Genomic DNA, 18,112 nt, shown 5'->3' on the forward strand with positions numbered 1-18,112 from the left:
ATATATTACGACCTTCATACCTCTCTTTTTTTTTACTCTACCATCGCATCCATGCTCTTGTAGTGGCACGTGTGGCCGCCATTGGCCGCTATCTTGGGAAGTGCCATTGCGTATGTGCAAGGGACTTGCCGTCAGCGGAAGTACCCGAGCACGCATGCGCAATGCAACAAGTGGAGAGAGAGCAATAGCGTTTGATCTCTTCTCTATCTAGCAGCTGTCGTGACAACACGTTCTTCCAGTGCTCTCTCAACTCGATACCGACATGTGGTCGAAGCTTCCTTGGTATTCTAGTGGCATGCCTGTTCACCCAGGAAAGAAACGGCTCTACACCAACCTAGAATAAATTATTGATCTGTTGTTACCGTTATCCCTCGTGTTGTTGTATTTCAGGATTTTAATGATTAATATAAGAACTGGGGAGAGATGGCCAAGCCGTCATATCTCATCCAATTCTTATACTCTGATCCTTGTTACACCATCTCTCTCTTGCTCTCTCTTATACTAATTGCAGTAAATCTAATTGTGTTTTGGACATAGACATTTTTATATACATTAGTAATGACTTTCTCATTGGTAATGCCTTCCAAGTATATTGCACAAATATAATCCTTTTTCTCCCCAAATAAATAGCACTTTATATCCAAGGCTCCAATGAAGTTATAGCATGTTATTCAGAGACTCAACTATGAGTCCACTGCATCTTATAGCAGAAACAGGTGTAAGCTAGTGAAGTTCATAACATTACTATTGATTTTTATGTCATCTCTTTTTGTGGTGAGAAGCTTGCTTCCCAACCACATTCTTCTAAGTTCAGTCCCACTGTGTGGCATCTTGGGCAAGTGTCTTCTACAATAGCCTCAGGCCAACCAAAGTTTTGTGAGTGGATTTGGTAGACAAAAACTGAAAGAAGCCCATCATGTGTGTGTGTGTGTGTGTGTGTGTGTGTGCATGTGTGTGTGTGTGTATCTGTGTTTGTCTCCCACCACTGCTTGACAACAAGTGTTGGTGTCTTTACATTCCTATAACATAGAAGTTTGGCAAAAGAGATTGATAGAATAAGTACTAGGCGTTGAAAAAAAAATACTGGGATTGGTTCAAGCAGCTGAAAATCCTTCAAGGTGATGCCCCAGCATGGTTGCAGTCTAATGACTAAAACAAGTAAAAGATATATGATATGGCTGCATGTATATGTAAGTGTAGTTCTGTGTGTGTGCGCACGCATGTGTGTGTATGTGTGTGCGCACGCATGTGTGTGTGTGTTCGTACATGTGCATACGTGTGTGTGGGGGTACGTGTGCATGTGTGTTTATTCCCACATAGCTAATGTAATTTGTCTTACATATTTAGTATACTATGACCGTTTTCTCTATTTTAATTTCTATTACAATTTATCTCTCATTCTCTCTCTATATATCATCATCATCATCATCATCATCATCGTTTAACGTCCGCTTTCCATGCTAGCATGGGTTTGACGATTTGACTGAGGACTGGTGAAACCGGATGGCAACACCAGGCTCCAGTCTGATTTGGCAGAGTTTCTTCAGCTGGATGGTGTGTATATATACAGACATATACATATGTATGTGTATGTATATAAATGTATATTTACATAAATATATGTTTATACACGTGTGCGCACGCACACACACACACACACACACACACACACACATACATACATACATATCTTGATGAGCTGAAATAACAAAGAAATATCAATATCTGTTGTTTTCATTCATCTTTGGGGTGATTTGTTTCACCTGGCTTTGAAATATACTGTGTTTTTTAACACCTAACATCTTTAAAGGGACTTTCATTTTTACTATTTACTAATAATACTGCATGAGACTTTCAAAGAAGAATATTAGCTGGTTTCCAAATGCATTCATAAAAACAGGTTACTGACTGGAGGACTGCAAGATACTTCAGTCAAACTGCTCAGATTCCAGTAATTATCACAATGTATTTGAAAATATACTACTAAGAAATCACACACACACAAACCTTTCCAATACATTGAATCTTGTTGAATGTAATCATATTTACATGTGACTACATCAAAAATCAAAGGCATTCATGTATTGATGTTGTGAAAGATCTACAATGATCAATATTTATTCATTCCCTGCCTGAATATTGATGAACAAAGTCAATTTCTGATCTTACACAATTGAAAGTATGTATAAAGAAGAATAATTATCATCATCATCATCATTTAATGCTTGTTTTCCATACAGGCATGAGTTGGTTGGTTTAACAGGAGCTAGCAAGCTGGAGAGCTGCATCAGGTTCCAATTGTCTGTTTTGGCATGGTTTCTATGGCTGGATGCCCTAATGAATCCATGACTGTTCTTGAAGTATTTTGCAACAGTTAAATCCAAGGAAAAAAAATTAATATTAATATTTCTGCTAAGCTTAATACTAATATTGCTGGGGTTACTATTTATGCTGAGATTAATGCTAATATTGCTGAGATCAACTTTTCCTTTCATCTTTCCACTGTCAATAAAATAAGTATAAGTCATGTAGTGGAGCTGATATAATCCACTGTTGCAGCTTTTAAGTTTGTTGCTTTATGCCTTTATAAGAAATCAAAATTAAAACAAAGCACGGACAAATATGAGACTTGGCATCAACATAGTATGACTGTTATTCTGCCTGCTATTATAAATTAACGACAATCTACAAAGACTGTTACCAGGTAGACAGTGTGTGTGTGTATGTGTGTGTGTGTGTGTGTGTGGTCATCATTTAACATCTGTTTTCCATGCTGGCATAGGTTGGACAGTTTGGCATGGAGCTAGCCAGCTGAGGAGCTATCCAAGCCCCATTTGTCTTGTTTTGGCATGGTTTCTATGGTTGGATACCCTAACACCAACTACTTTACAAAGTGTACTGGGTGCTCTCTATGTGCCACCAGCATGGGTGCATTTATGCAGCATCAGCACAAGTGCATTTTATATGGCTCTGGCACCTGTAACAGACAAGCCATTCTTAAACATTATCCCTGTCCACCAAGATTAAAATATTTCAAAAAATATTAAATTATTTTTTACCATTAACGTCTCAATGAGTTCTTCATCTCGTTTTCCTTTCTCTAACAGGACTTGGATCTGCTGCTTATTTACTTTCGTTTCATTAGATAAAATCTGATTTCTGAAAAAAAGGATACAATATGAAATTTACATTTAAATCAGAAGTAGGTTAAGATCATAATATGTAATATGGCAATTCTTATTGAAATTTACCATTCAAGTTACAGTCTTACAATTAGTACTTGTGGTTAGTAGGGTTAGTGTAAGCAAATCTGTTTAAAATCTACTTGAGACTGCCCAAAGGGATTCCTAATAGAGGGAGAGGATGATAATCTCAGTCAGTGGCAGACCAACAGATAATGTAATGATAATAATAATAATAGTAATAATAATAATAAGTCAAATGGCCTGAGATTTGGAAAGCAGAGCTTTGTAGTATAACTTTTCTAATTCAGGCAGTTCGTGATGTTCTACATGGTTCAACTTGTTCTGCAGGGGAAGGTGAGGTGCAGTCACCAGCTTATCTTCTATGCCTAAGGGGCTGGACCCTGAAGCACATTCTCAGCAGCTGTCCAAAAGTCCTGAGTGAGGGACAATATGACAAGATTCTGAAGGCCATAGGAGACATCATCTGCCATTGTAAACAACTCTGCCCAGCAAAGATTATAATGTAAGGTTAGTGTAAAGCTGACATCAACTACCAGGAAAATCTCTTCTGGCCTAAACAATAGCACAAAACTAGGAACTGAAAGTGAACCTGAGAAATTATGGAAATACTAAGAAATTGTCACTTCAAAATCCCTAAGGTCAAACAGGTACTAATTTCGAAAGTCTTCAAGTAGATGAATTCATGAGAACTCTGCATTCCCTGAGAGGACTGTGTTGAGGAAACAAACAAGAGGTAAAGAGTAAAATATGCTGAGCTGGTTGAATTAAGTCAAAACAATAGGTAGTAAGATGCAAAGAGTTTCTAGAATAGTCCCTCTGCAAATCCAACAGCATTCTAGTCATTGCAAAGGTCAGTAGCAGAATGCTATTAAACAACTGAGGCTACAGAGGTTGCTTTTAGGTGGCTATGGATCAGGAGATGTGATCCATGGAAGGGGTAGTGCTACCATCAGTAGTAAAAATTAAGGATCTTTTTTAAAACGGGGGCCACATTTTTCATTAACGAAACACTTTGAAATTTGGAACACTGGTAGAATGTGTCATATAAAACATCTTTTTCTCTTAGTCTTCTTAAAAAAAAAAGAAATCCATAAATTATTCCATGTTAAAGTTGTCGTATTTCTGTAATTTCAACCAATCACTGACGTCCATTCAGCCAATATACATTAAGTGCCGACTACATAAACAAACGATTCTGAAACAATTAACCCTAACCCTAACCCTAACTCTAACCCTAACCCTAGGGTTAGGGTTAGGGTTAAAGCAAATTTAAAATGAAAAAAGCAAATAAAACGAAGGTATGGAGATTAAATACGCTTTACATCGCTTAATGAGCCAAAGGAGTAAATGTAAACAACTGAATACTTGTCAGTGATTGGTTGAAATTATCGAAATAAGACAATTTTTTACATGAAATAAATTCGAATACAAAAATATTTTTCTGTTCTATAACACAAAATAGATAAGTATACGAAGTTTGAAAGTCTTTCGGTACCAAAAACACTACGTAAAACATTAATGAAAAATGTGGCCCCCGTTTTAAAAAAGATCCAAAATTAATATGAACCCCAATTCTTTATATTCCACATCATTTACTTTTTCTGCCAATGTCTGGTCTCTGTTATGTTGTTTTCATTGAATGAGTTATTTTATTTTGTCAGTTCAATAAATTAGTTCAGTTCATACATGTTCTTCAACATTTCATATAACCAAATCAGTTAAAGTAAAATTTTAAAAGAAGATATACATGAAAAAGTAGAGGATTTATCAAATTTATTATCATTACCTGGCTTTTAAACAATCACATTTTGTTTTTAAATTAGCATAGTTTTCATGGGCATTTTTTAACTCTGTTTCCATTTTCTGAAAATTAAAAGTATCTTAGTTATTGGTTACATTGTGGAATAAACATGGAGAAAAAAAAACATTTTTTTATTCTAGGCAAACAATTAATGCTCATTTGTGGAGGGAGGGAGGGTGTGTACAGGTCATTAAATAAACTCCAGTATATTAAAGTTACTTATTCTAACAACCATTGGGAAATGAAAAACAAAGCAAATTTTTATTGGATTTGAAATGTCAGAAACAAAGCAAGCCAAACTATGTATAGCATTTAGCCCAACATTCTTCTTTTTCTGCAAACATCTGCTGTTATAAAGATGATTTTGTGGAGAATTTCAAATAAATTATATAAATGAAACATTAATTACACTGTACAACAAAAATGAACATTATTTCGACTACAGAGATGAGAATAACGTTTTCTAGGGTAGTTTTATGTGTAGTTCTAGGGTAGTTTTATGTGTAGTTCTAGGGTAGTTTTATCACGAAAATGGCAACCATTTCTCACAGGATGACTCTAGTTCATGGTAATTCAGCTTTTTAATATTAGAGTATTTTTTTAATTTTAATTTTCAGAGGAAAAAACTATAAAATACCTATAAATATTTAATTAGATCTTTAATTAAAATAAAAATTGCATTAAAATGTCAAAAGGGCAGTGTAAAAGTCACCCAAAAGATTTTCTTATATCTGTGGTGCTGTGACATTCCAGAAGAATGCAAGAAACATTATGCTATTGGTAAAAAATACCGTATTACTTTTAAATTGGTGTCAAGATAGGAGACCAAGATAAAAGTTGGGCACCACATATCTGTTGCACAACATGTACCAATAGTCTTTCAAAATGGTCTTTGGGAAAGTCAAGAATTATGCAGTTTGGCATTCCAATGATTTAGCATGAATCACAAGATCACCATTCTGATTGCTATTTTTATCTTGTAGATGTTAAAGGTGTGTTTTCATTTGCATTAAACCTAGCATATATTTATCTAAATATATTTATTTCTATTCGATACATTAAATATAGGAAATGCTATTATATAATTTATTTTCTTAACAAGTATAACAATGAAGAGTGTGTCGTCAGTGCATGTATCTGAATCTGAAATCTGCCATTTGGCCTGTACCTCATTTGGCCAGCGTTCTAATATCTGCAGTACCTGCAAAAATGGTTTTATCCAATACTAGTGAATCAGAAGAGAATTGTGAACAAGGTGAGTTGTACGTGCCTGCATCAGAACAGTCCAGACTGAAACTCCTAACACAGGATGAGTTAAACGATCTTGTTCAGGATTTGAGATTAACAAAAATGCAGAGCAAGTTACTGGCTTCTGGGTTAAAGGAAAGAAACTTGGTAACTTAAGACATCAGCATTACAAAATTTCAAAACCGTATAGATAGTTTAATAGAAAAATTTGAAATGAATGGCAGCTTGTGTTATTGTAACGACATACCGGGATTCTTTAAAGAGCTTGGCTTAAATTACGATCCTAGTGAGTGGAGGCTATTCATAGACATGTAGGCACAGTCAACTCCCTTGACAGTGGCTGTTTAAATAATCATGCACTAGATGGCACAAGAGTGGTTAGGTGCTGACACTTCCAAGAGTGGTTAGGTGTCTTGGGACTTCCTCTTTTTGTGGCAAGACACCAGACTGTGAAAACATAACCTAGTTGGCTCTCATACAACACACACCAGCTAACAGACATGAGATAGAACATGGAAGGTGAACATGTACTCCATTCATCAAACTCTTTCCTTTAGTGTTCAACTGTATATGTTTGAGACCTCTAGTAAAGGTATTTAAAGTTACAGCCTCATTCTATGAATTCATTGTACCGTGTTCCTTTATTAAATTATATTACAGCCTTCTGAACTGAGTCATCATTAGATGGCTCCACAACCTGACAATACCACCATCTAAAATGGTGACCTGATGTGGAACACTGACCCGACTTAGAAACACATTCCTAAAAGATCTACAGCCTTCGTTTCAACAGCCATTGAATTTGTATGCTTCGCGATGTTCGAATTCAGGATTACCTCTACATTCTCATCCATCACAAGTGAAAAGCTAAGAAAAATTTTTCTATGTTAAAGTTTTTCATTTTGTCAATGTCTTCCAGAGCCTATAACTAAAGACTTCTTTGTAGCTGAGACCTTTGTGGTTTTGTACACAAAAAACTTCACAGTTATTTCATCCTAACAACTTCTTGGCAGTTTTTTTCATGTTTCACGAGACGTCAGTTCATTCTTACACAGCGTCCTCTACTTGCTGAAAATAGCAGTAAAATGCACATTTACATTTCAGATACTACTGAAGTATCTCTTGTCGCCATATTGTCTTCACTACCAAAAAAAAATTTGCGCCATTTTCATGTGAGAATCGCACATCATATTTTTTTTCGTGTTGTAACTGAATTTACAACTTGGACCTTTGAAGACACAGCCTCCCAAGGGAATTTTCTTCTTGCATGTAAACAGAAGAAAATTTTATCCGGAATTTTCTCTGGAATTCACATGGACAACAAATTTTCCTACATGCTAGGTATGAATTTCTCTCTCTCAATTCATATTATTGTTGATGTGGGCACTCCAACTGAGATTGTTATCAGCAATTACTCCTAGGTCTCTGATATTATTAGATGCTGTGAGAAGTTACCCTAAAGGAAGAGAGCATGGTTGTTTAAGCATAGTCTTTTTTCCAAAATGCATCAGCTCAAATTATCCCTCGTTTAGTTACATTTTGTTTTTGTCTGCCCATTGACTCACGGCATATAGATCAGACTGGATTTGAGTTCAGTCTTCTTCTTCATTGATGATTTTCTGGAGCTTAGTATCATCAGCAAATATTTTCACTTTGCTGTGTTTTATGACGTTGGGAAGGTCGGTTATACAAATTATAGAGAAGTGGGCCCAAAACAGACCCCTGAGGGACACCACTGGTGACTTTTGCTGGGCTTGACTCCATCGACCACAACATATGTTCTGTTCACCAGGGAATATTCAATCCAGTGTAGAAGTTTTCTGTGGTGTATGCGTGCGAATAGATGTAATCGCCTTACCTCGGTTTTCCTTTCGTCGACTGCGAGTCTGTCTTGCGGTATCTGATCCTTGAAGCTTGCCCCGACCCAAAGAACACCAGGAATAGCAGCTGCTTCTCCTAAACCTAGACCGCCACTTAACACATCTTGTCCTGACCACAACCCCGTTCGAAAAAGGGCACGAATCCAGATTGAGGCTCCCTCTGCCCTTTTTCCTCTTCTGGTCAGCCTCCCCAGACACTGACGTCATACCACACGCCACCCTGATCTTAAAGATCACGTTCACCCCTACTCCAATTCGAAGTCCGCCATCCAAGCGGGTGGGCGCCTTACACGTCGAGATCTTCTCAAGCTACGTGGCTCGTTTCCATCGCACTCTTCATCCGACGAAGTGGCTATCCTGCACAGATCCAGCACGTGACGCGGCATTCCATCCACAGATACATTGTTTCTGGAATTGACCGCTGTCACTGTTCCCCTGCCCCATTGTGATGTGCAGCGTGCCTTCGGCGGCTTGACCCAAACTTCCTCCCCTACTTTCACGCCGACGGGTCCCTTCTCTTCCTCGCAGAACTCCGGCGTCTTACTGGGATGCCTCCATTCATATTTGAACACCGCTCTGTGCGGCACAGACTCTTCCGCTTGTCCGGATTGGGGAGACATGTTGTACCAGTAGACCGCTTCCAGGGGCGAAATGTGCCCCCTTTCTGCCATGGCCTTGATCGTCCGATGGTGCCTCTCAACGATTCCGTTGCCACTCAGCCTATACGCCGCTCTAAACAATCATCGCACCTTCCACCAGTCAAGCATCTCTCCCAACGCTTCCGAACGAAACGCCGCCCCGTTGTCCATTAGCAGTTCTTCCACGGGACCCCTCTTCAAGAATATCCCGTTCAGAATGCGGGCAATCTCATCAGCAATGCTTGTCCTCAGCTCCCGCCAAATGGCCAGCCGGCCCGGCCCGCAGTCGACCATGCTGAGATACATTTCCTGACGGTAGTGCATCACATCCACAGCCAGTCTCCTCCAGTTGCGCTCTACTGAGAGGTTCCCCTGCTCATGCCCACCCGGGGCGGGGTCAATGGACTGGCATCTGTCACATTTCGCGACCACTTTCTTGACGTTTCTCCTAGTGACGTCAACATCAACCATTTTCGCCAGATACAGGGTCCTATCCACCCCCCAAGTGGTGCATAGCATGTAGCTCCTTCAGTTCGGAGTCACCCAGCCGACATGCTGCCGCTATCCCTTTCCTTGCTTCCTCCGGTTCCTCCAGCCACGCCCCTTTCACCCTGGTCAGTGCGTCCGCCCTGTTTCTTTCCGAAGGCATGAAAACCACGTTCAGCTTCAGTCCGAACTCGGCGATCAGCTCTCCCAGAACTCCTAGGCGGCGTTTCACCAACATCTCCGCGGCACCTTTCGTCCGGACTCTCTTCTCGCTGGTAATTACTGTTCCTACCCAGCCGACCACGGTGGCCGAATCCGTCCGGATCTCGATCGAGCGCAGCCCCCATCTCAGGGCCAAGTTCACCCCTTTCAGCACCGCATCTAGTTCGGCGACATTGATGTGGTTGAAGTCGTCCGCTTTCCGTAGCCAGGCCGCATCCTCCACCTCAGCACCTTCGATCTCCAACACAACCCCTATCGCTATACTGCTAGCATCACACCAAACCGTCCCGCACTCTGTCTTGGGCACATACCAGTTTCCTCTGACCGGGTCTTCCGCTCTCGTTCTCTCCAGGATTTCCCGCATCATCGCCACCGTCGCCTCTCCCACCTTGTCACTCCAACTCTCCCCCTCTGCTCGTCTCTTGATGTAACTACATGCAATGCGCAACCAACCAGCGATCGGGTAGTGTCCAATCAACTTCCCACAAACCGAGAACAACTCTCTCCTGCTGACACTGGAACTCAGCTCTGGGATCTCGTTTCCTCTCCGGAACACCAGCTCGCCCGATCTGTCTTTTTGTAGCTTCAGCCCCAGCGCAGCTCCCCCCACCATCGACTCAGGCGGCTTCGCAATCAGCCTGAACCTCTCCAGGTGTCTCACTACCTCGGTGGCTGGCACTACAGTCTCGTCAACCAAAATGTCGTCGATGTAGGAACTGGTGGCCTTCCTTATCCTCTCCTCTTTCCCTAGGATGGACTTGAGCACCATCGCCATAATTTTTGGAGCGGAATTCAGCCCGAAACCCAGCCTGGTTAAACAGTACGTCCGGCCCTTGTACCGCACCAGCTGGTATCGCCACAGCTTGTCACTCACACGGAGCTGCAAATATGCTGACTTCAAGTCGACGATCGTTGCTGCCTTGGTCGACTGTCTCCACACACGTAACGTCTCACCGCAAACGTCCGTTGCCTCACCTCCCGTGTGGCACGATATATGGTCGTTCAGCTCCCTAAAGTCCAGCACCGGTCTGACTTTTCCTTTCGTCGGCTGCACCACCACCATCAGAGGCAGCACTCCACTCACCACCTCCGCTTTCCACGGGACAAGGACTCCTTCCTTGATCCATCTCTCTACCTCCTCGTCGAACTCGACACCGGCGTGACCTTTCAACGTATGCTGGTAGCAGCTCACCCTGTTCTTTAGTAGTGGGGGGCTCGTCCTTCCATCGCCACTCTATCGTCCACCTCCGACCATCAAACGCCGCCTGAAAATCTTTGTCTTCGATGGTGTAAGCGGCGCTGTCCCCGATGGGGCTCTGCTCTTCCTGGCGGTCCCGACTCACGGCGCACGATGCCCCCACGCTTCCGAACGTGACCTCATCTCCTGCAATCCTAACGCCACCAAGACGGTTGATGGCGTCCATCCCCAACACGACATCAACCCCGTCTATCACACAGTCGATCACGATCACACGTAGCCTCAGTGCCGCGCTCGGTAACGCTATCTCCAGACTGGAGCTGCCCCTGCAACGGATCTCTCTACTGTCGACCGCCCGGACGCTACTCGCCCCATCCCATTTCTTCGCCACCCTTGGCGTCACGAGGGTAGTCGTGCAACCCGTGTCCACGAGGGCCTTGAACTTCTTCCCCTCGACCTCGACTTCGACCACGGGCAGCGCCTCCACAAGCGCCTCTACTTGGTTGCGGGGAAAATTTGAGAGGCAGCAACTTCCCCACGGTCGTTTCCCTGGTCGCAATCACGGGCGATGTGCCCAGTCTTCCTGCATCGATAGCAGACGGGCCCCGATTCGGCGCATTCCCTCACCATGTGCGGCCCCTGACATTTGAAACACCGGCCCGAGAACGGCCGCTGTCGTTGCTCGGTAGGCTTCCTCACGCCTTTCTCAGGCTGTCGTCTGTCGGAATGCGCCTCCGTCGCTGCCATCGCTATCGGCTTCCGTCCGACGTGCTGTATCAACACGCGAGCTTGTGCTACTAGATCGCTGAGTGCCATCTTTCTCCCGCCAGGCAACTGCTGTAATCGGATCCCTACGTCGTCGGTAAATCCATTCACAAACGCCAGGCGCGCTACTCTGTCCAGGCCTTCTCCCGTAAACCCAGCCAGCGTGGCTAGTCTACGCACTTCCGCCGTGTACTCATCCACCTGTTCTCCTCCCCATCTAATAGTTCCTAGCTTAACGAAGGCAGCGTAGTCGCTCTCCGTATATGCTTCTCTCAACCTCCGTTCGATGTTTTCCGCATTTAACCTTTCCTCCTCGTCCATTTCTAAATACAGGGTCAGGGCGCTCCCTTCCAAGTACAGTGCCATGAGACTCGCCACATCACTTATTCCTTGTAGCTTGGCAACGAGCCTAATTTTTCGCATCCAAGCCATCACATCTCCTTCGCCATTAAAAGGCCTGATCACATCGCTGGCGATTCTAATCTTGGCTGCCATCGCGGCGAATTTCTACACGTGGAGCCGAAATAGCTTGTGGTGTATGCGTGCGAATAGATGTAATCGCCTTACCTCGGTTTTCCTTTCGTCGACTGCGAGTCTGTCTTGCGGTATCCGATCCTTGAAGCTTGCCCCGACCCAAAGAACACCAGGAATAGCAGCTGCTTCTCCCAAACCTAGACCGTCACTTAACACGTCTTGTCCTGCCCACAACCCCGTTCGAAAAAGGGCACGAATCCCGATCGAGGCTCCCTCTGCCCTTTTTTCACTTCCGGTCAACTCGCCCTTCCGGTCAGCCTCCCCAGACACTGACGTCATACCACATTTTCCACAGATTCCAACACTTGCCAATTTTGAGAGTAAGATATTATGGTCAACTCTGACAAACACTTTACTGAAGTCAAGATATATGACATCAAAGTTCGAACCTGTTCCCAAGGTTTTAAGTATATCATCGATGTGGTGCAAGAGCTGTGTTAGTTCCTGTCACAGCAAAAGCCACGCTGGTTTGAATTTAGGAGTTTGTGGATCTCCAGGAAGCCAGCTATCTTTGATTTTACCACTCAAACACTTTAATGATATGGGATGTGAGTGAGATTGAGTGATAATTGACTGCAAGGGATCTGTTTTCCTGTTTGAAAACCGGGACGACAGACTGGGGTAGGAGCTGTTTCAGTATATAACCTGAGTCTGAAGAATTTCTCCAGAGATTGGTCAGAGGGACTGCAAGTTGGTGTCTACATTCCTTCAGGAGACCAGCAGGGAATCTATCAGGGCCTACAACAGAATAGAATTTGACCTCAATTATTGCTGCTATGATGTCTGAGGCAGTGAAGGTTATGTCCGAGATTTTCTGTTGGGAATCAACTTCATTCGCTTCCCTTACATCAATATCAGTGGGATCACAAAAGACAGAGCAGTATTGTTTCTGCAGTACTTCTGCCATTTCTTTAGCATCGTGTTGGGGAATGCTGTTATCACTGATCAATGGGCCAACAGGTGAGACAGTGGTACTATGCTTATTTGCATATGAATAGAACACTTCTGGGTTCTGTTTGATTTTTTTGATTACCCACTATTCCTCTGCAGCTCTTTGATTTTCAATGGAGGTTTTCATGTCAATCTGCAGATGAAGGTTTTCCAACTCCAGCCTTTTCATTGTTGTTGAATTTGGATGTTGTATGTGGGAGTATTTTAACTGGTTGATTTTTTTATTAAGTCTTTTGATGCATCTGATGAGTGCTTTTTTCTCTCTAGGAAGCCAGTTTCTGTTTGTGTTAGTGGATTTCGTAGGAGCGTTTTTTGAGCATGTATAGGGGACAATGTCCTCAAAATGCTGCCATGCAGTCTCAATGTTCGTGGAATTGAGAGTGAAGGGCCAATTCATGAAGGGCAGATCCTTTCTGATTGCTCCCCAGTCTGCTTTGTGGAAGTTTATGTTGTCAAATAAGTGCAATGGAGTGGGATTAGCTGGTTTCGTTTTGATATGCCAGAAATTAAAGTTGCAGAGTATCATGTCGTGATCTGAGAGGAGACTTTTTCAACTGAAATACTGTGAACAGAGCTAGAGTGGTTGGTTAATATTAGATCCAAGATCATTTGATTCTGTCTTGTTGATTCGAGCACTAGCTGAGTCAGGAAAAATTCATCCATTAGATTAAAGAGTAATTCTGCTGCTGCTTTGTCTGGTGTAGAGCATTTACCTAATATCAGGGTATTTATGGGCCAGTTTATATAAGGGAGGTTAAAATCACCCATCACTAGCATGTTTCCAGAGTTGTATTTTTGAAGGAAGGAATTGATTTTGTCGAGGCATTCTTCAAAGCACTTTAGAGGTGCTTGGGGAGGCTTGTAAAGACCAACAATGATTATGTCTTTGGCCTTGTTGAATAATGATATGGATTCACAATAGCCATTGGAAAATATGTCCTTGGCATCAACTGCAAAAGAGTCATGGAGAAAGATGGCTGTTCCCCTTTTATTTCTGTCTGTGCGATTTGCATGGATGATGGTGAAATCTTGTATTTTCACCTCGGCATCCATATGAGTGTTGTTCAAGTGAGTTTCAGTAAAGATAAAGAAAGGGATGCAATGTGCCGTTTCGGCAAGCCAACTCTCTATGTATGGGATCTTCTATTCTGGGGCAGTGAGTGATGGATTGATGCCATGTACATTTGACAGGAATGTCAAGGTAAGAGTAGTTTGATGTTTGCATTGTTTTAAGAGCTCAGTGTTATGTGCTATGTTGTTCAGAGGTAGAAGTGAGGGTAGCTTTTGTATGGAGCTGTGTGTGTGTGATTTTCTAGTTGGTGGTGGGTGTGTGTTCTTTGTGTTTTGCACAAATAGCTGCTGATAGCTCATTGGATCTCCTGGCTTAGGTTGGCCTTCATATTTTCTAGATAAGTTAGTAAAAAACAGTTGCCTCTTTGGTTTGCCACTTGGTTACATGATATATAGTTTGTTTATGTTATTTGGTGTTATGGTCTTCCCATAGTTCTGTCTTTGCTGTTTAGCTGTAGGAGGTGAAGTGTGGTTGTATTTTGTTTTGCTGTTGTTGTAGGACTCCTCTGTTGCTGTTTATATTTATTTTTCGATTGTTTTGTGCCCTTCAGATGGTGGTAGTTGCATTCTAGGTTCAAGCACATCATTAGTGACACAGAATTTTGGGACAGTTTAGGATGAAAGAAGGTGCATCCATTGCCTTTTGTGCACCCATATTTAGGATCAGGGCCATGGACTCTGTATTTAGGATAGTATTTGGGGTGAAGGTGAGGGCAATTTTTCCTGTTATACCATATGGACAGGTACCCTTAACAAGTTTACGGCATAGGGTAGGATGGAAAAAGAGCAAAGTGTCCCTTTTGTTAGTGCCGTTGGGGTCAAATCTACAGTTACCTTGAGAATGGTAAAAACAGGGTTTTTGACAAGGGCATAGTAGAGGTTTTTCTATATTTGCAGGCTCATTGGTCAGTTGTCCTATTGTAGTAGCAGTAGCAGACTGTTGTTTTTGTTGTTGCTGTAGCAGCAGTGGAGCTTGACTTGCAACAGTAGGGCTGGGTGGAATCAGATCAGATAGTGGTGCCATACAAAGTGATTCCAATGTAGTAGCAGTAGCAGGCTGTTGTTGTTGCAGTAGTGAGTCCTGGCTTGCCATGGTAGTGTTGGGTGGAATTAGGTCAGATAGCGATGAAGATGTTGTTTGTTGCTGGCTAACAGGCTAAGAGGTTGTTTGCTGCTGGCTAACAGGTCGTTGAAGTGACCCCTGACCTGTTAGCATTGGGTTGGTGCACTACACCCATTGACAAGTATGGCTTCTAGTGTTATCTTGTACATGTGTAAAGTATGAAACAATCTTGTGATTTCTTTTATTGTGTTTTCAATCTGTTTTACAGATCTGTAAAAGGACTGTGATGCTAATTTTTCAGCAATTTTACTGTTGACATTAACTTTTACACTTTCGTTATGGTGAGTGTACCAAGTGTTTATCAGTGCACTGATTTTGTTTTCTACCCAGTGACATTTCAGAATATAATTGGCCATATTCAGTGGATAGGACAGTGTTATACACTGTACATCAGTTATTGCTGACTTGATGTATGATTGCAAATGTGCCGTAGAAAAGTTTATGTTGATATATTCGGAAATGCGTGGCTATATCTGGGTGTGTGGGAGAGAGTTCGGTGTATTTAGTACAAATCAGAATGAGCGGTGTGTTTAATACAAATCAAGAGAAATTAATTGTACTCGTGGGTTTAGTTTTAGAACTAATCTTGGGCTTAGTTTTTTTTTGCACTATTGGTTTATATTTGTTTCTCCAGGTGGTATATAAACTTGTGTAAATTTATCCTCTGATGATAGTAAAATAGTAGAATAGTAGAATTCAAGGGTTCTGGGACTAAAAACAAGGAAAGTTACTGCTGGTTTGAGTTGAAGTCTGTTTCTTTGGCTACTGACTGGCCAGAGCTATGAAAAGTATGTCTTGTCACAACAAGATTAGCCGATATCAGGTCATTAAGAATGAAATGTCTGATTCTCTTATGCACCAAGTTTGACAGTCGTTAACTCTAATGATTTATCCTGACAAGCCTTTGTTTTATAACATTGAGGAGTTACTTCATCACTTTTTGAAATGCAATTCATGGTGTCTGATTATATTGTGAGTTTTCTCTTATAAATCAATTTTTGTGAACCCATGGAAAGACAAAAAATTCGTGCTGTTTATGAATATGAATTCCGTTGTAGAACCAATGCATCACAGACAGCTCGAGACATCAATAATGTGTTTGGTGAAGATGTGGCAAATGAGCCCACTGTATGTTGATGGTTTGAGAAGTTCCGGTCTGGTGACTCTGCTCTTGAAAATCAGCCTGGTGGTAGACCTGAGACCAAGGTGGATAACGATGAACTGGAAACTGTAGTGAAAGCGGATACATTTCAAACTATGTGTGAGTTAGCAGCAAGATTTGATGTTTTGATTTCAGCTGTATTGGGCCGTCTGAAAGAAATCAGCAAGTTAAAGAATCTCTACAAGGGGGTACCACACAAAGTGAACAAGCATCAAAAGACACACCATTTTGAAACTTGCTGTTCTTTGCTGTCACAGCATAAAGGCAAACCATTTCTGCATTGTATTGTTACATTTAATGAAAAATAGATTCTTTTCAACAATAGCAAGCATTCTGCATGGTGGTTGGATAGAGACAAAGTGCCAAAACAATCCAAAGAAGAATATTCGCCAAAAAAAGCTAATGGTGTCTGTTTTGTGCTCCAGCACTGGTGTCGTCCACTACAGCTTCATGAGTCAGTTCCAGCAGATGTGTACAACAACCAGTTGTATGAAATGATGAGTGAACTTGCAATTAAACAACCGAGATTGGTCAATAGAATCAGGCCAATTCTCTTGCAAGACAATGCTTGACCACATGTTGCACAAAGAATGCTACTCAAGTTACAGGATCTCCAGCTCACCAGTTCCAGTCAAACCATCTAACCCATGCCACCGTGGGAAACATGCTAAATGATGCCACTGACGCTGCAAGCATTGAAGTCAATGCCAACGCTGACACTGACAATGACAGATATATATTAAACAATTTATGTAAATGGTCCATTTTAGCTCATAGGAAAAGAAAACTTTTATAGATTAGATAAATTTAATTTTCCTTCTTCCTCATGCGAATGATACTTAGCATGAACTATTTAATGAGTTTTGTTTCTTATTTATTTAGTGAAAAAGCACTAAAACAATTCCAATCAATATAGATAAACTCTAGAATCTAGGTGAAACCCAAATATGCACTTTTTTTGTTTTCAATAAAAAGAAATTTTGTAACAATGCTACAGAATAAAATATATTTTCTCATTACTAAATCATAGAAAGTATTAAATGAACAAAATTTCTCCTTACAAATTTCTGTAATTGCAACTATTTTTATAACCAAATTTGAATAGCCTATTCTTGTTGTTAAGTAGAACAGTCAATGATGTCTGCCTCAAAGTTTACACATCTAGAATCAGAATGCATGTTTGTTTTTTGTTGGTTTTTCCATCTAAATTTTATACATTCTTCTTAAAGAAAATGAAAGGAAAGTGAAGTGGAAGAAATTCAATATCTAATCTTAACTCTGCGATAAAATTGAAAAATCACTTTAGTCTTGACTCTAACACATTACATTTGGTGCCTTGAATTTTATTGATATAGTGTATTTTATTGAAAATCTTTCTCTGTTACATTTTCACTTCCGGTAATTTGTGCAGAGATTCTACCCAACTGAGACTCCTATTGATTTACTGTTAGTCTCTTTTGTTGTCTATAGAAAAGTAAATCAAATGTATTGTATATTGCTAAAGAAAATGAATAATAGAATTGATTCCATTTGTGCTGGAAGATTCTGAATAGAAATGTTTCTGCTTAATTAAGATATAAGCAAAACTTGAATATATATATATATATATATATATATATATATATACCTGTCAATGACTTAAATAGCCTCCCACTGTCATTTTCTAAAACATGATAGGATAAATGAACAACAAAGCAAAGCTGTATTTTATTACAAAGGAAAGTATTATTTTCAGTTAGAGAATGAATAGAAAACTTTATCGGAGGAATTTTGTGCATTCTACTCTCTGCTAAGCTACTTAGTTTAATAGTAAATCAGTTCTTTTCA

The 18,112-nt window shown here is 41.0% G+C and overlaps 1 protein-coding gene across 1 annotated transcript in view; it reads right to left on the reverse strand.

Moving 5' to 3' along the window:
- Positions 1 to 18,112, reverse strand: part of LOC106879413 (coiled-coil domain-containing protein 13) — an 84,258-nt gene that overhangs the window by 24,437 nt on the left and 41,709 nt on the right. Inside the window, exons 10-11 of the mRNA XM_014928969.3 lie at positions 4,993 to 5,069; positions 3,060 to 3,159 (exon numbers count right to left, since the gene is read on the reverse strand). Of these exons, the coding sequence (XP_014784455.1) occupies positions 3,060 to 3,159; positions 4,993 to 5,069 (177 nt within the window). The remainder of the gene's footprint in view (positions 1 to 3,059; positions 3,160 to 4,992; positions 5,070 to 18,112) is intronic.

This window comes from Octopus bimaculoides, chromosome 4 (assembly GCF_046866305.1).
Source record: "Octopus bimaculoides isolate indiv1 chromosome 4, ASM4686630v1, whole genome shotgun sequence".
NCBI classification, from domain to species: Eukaryota; Metazoa; Mollusca; class Cephalopoda; order Octopoda; family Octopodidae; genus Octopus; species Octopus bimaculoides.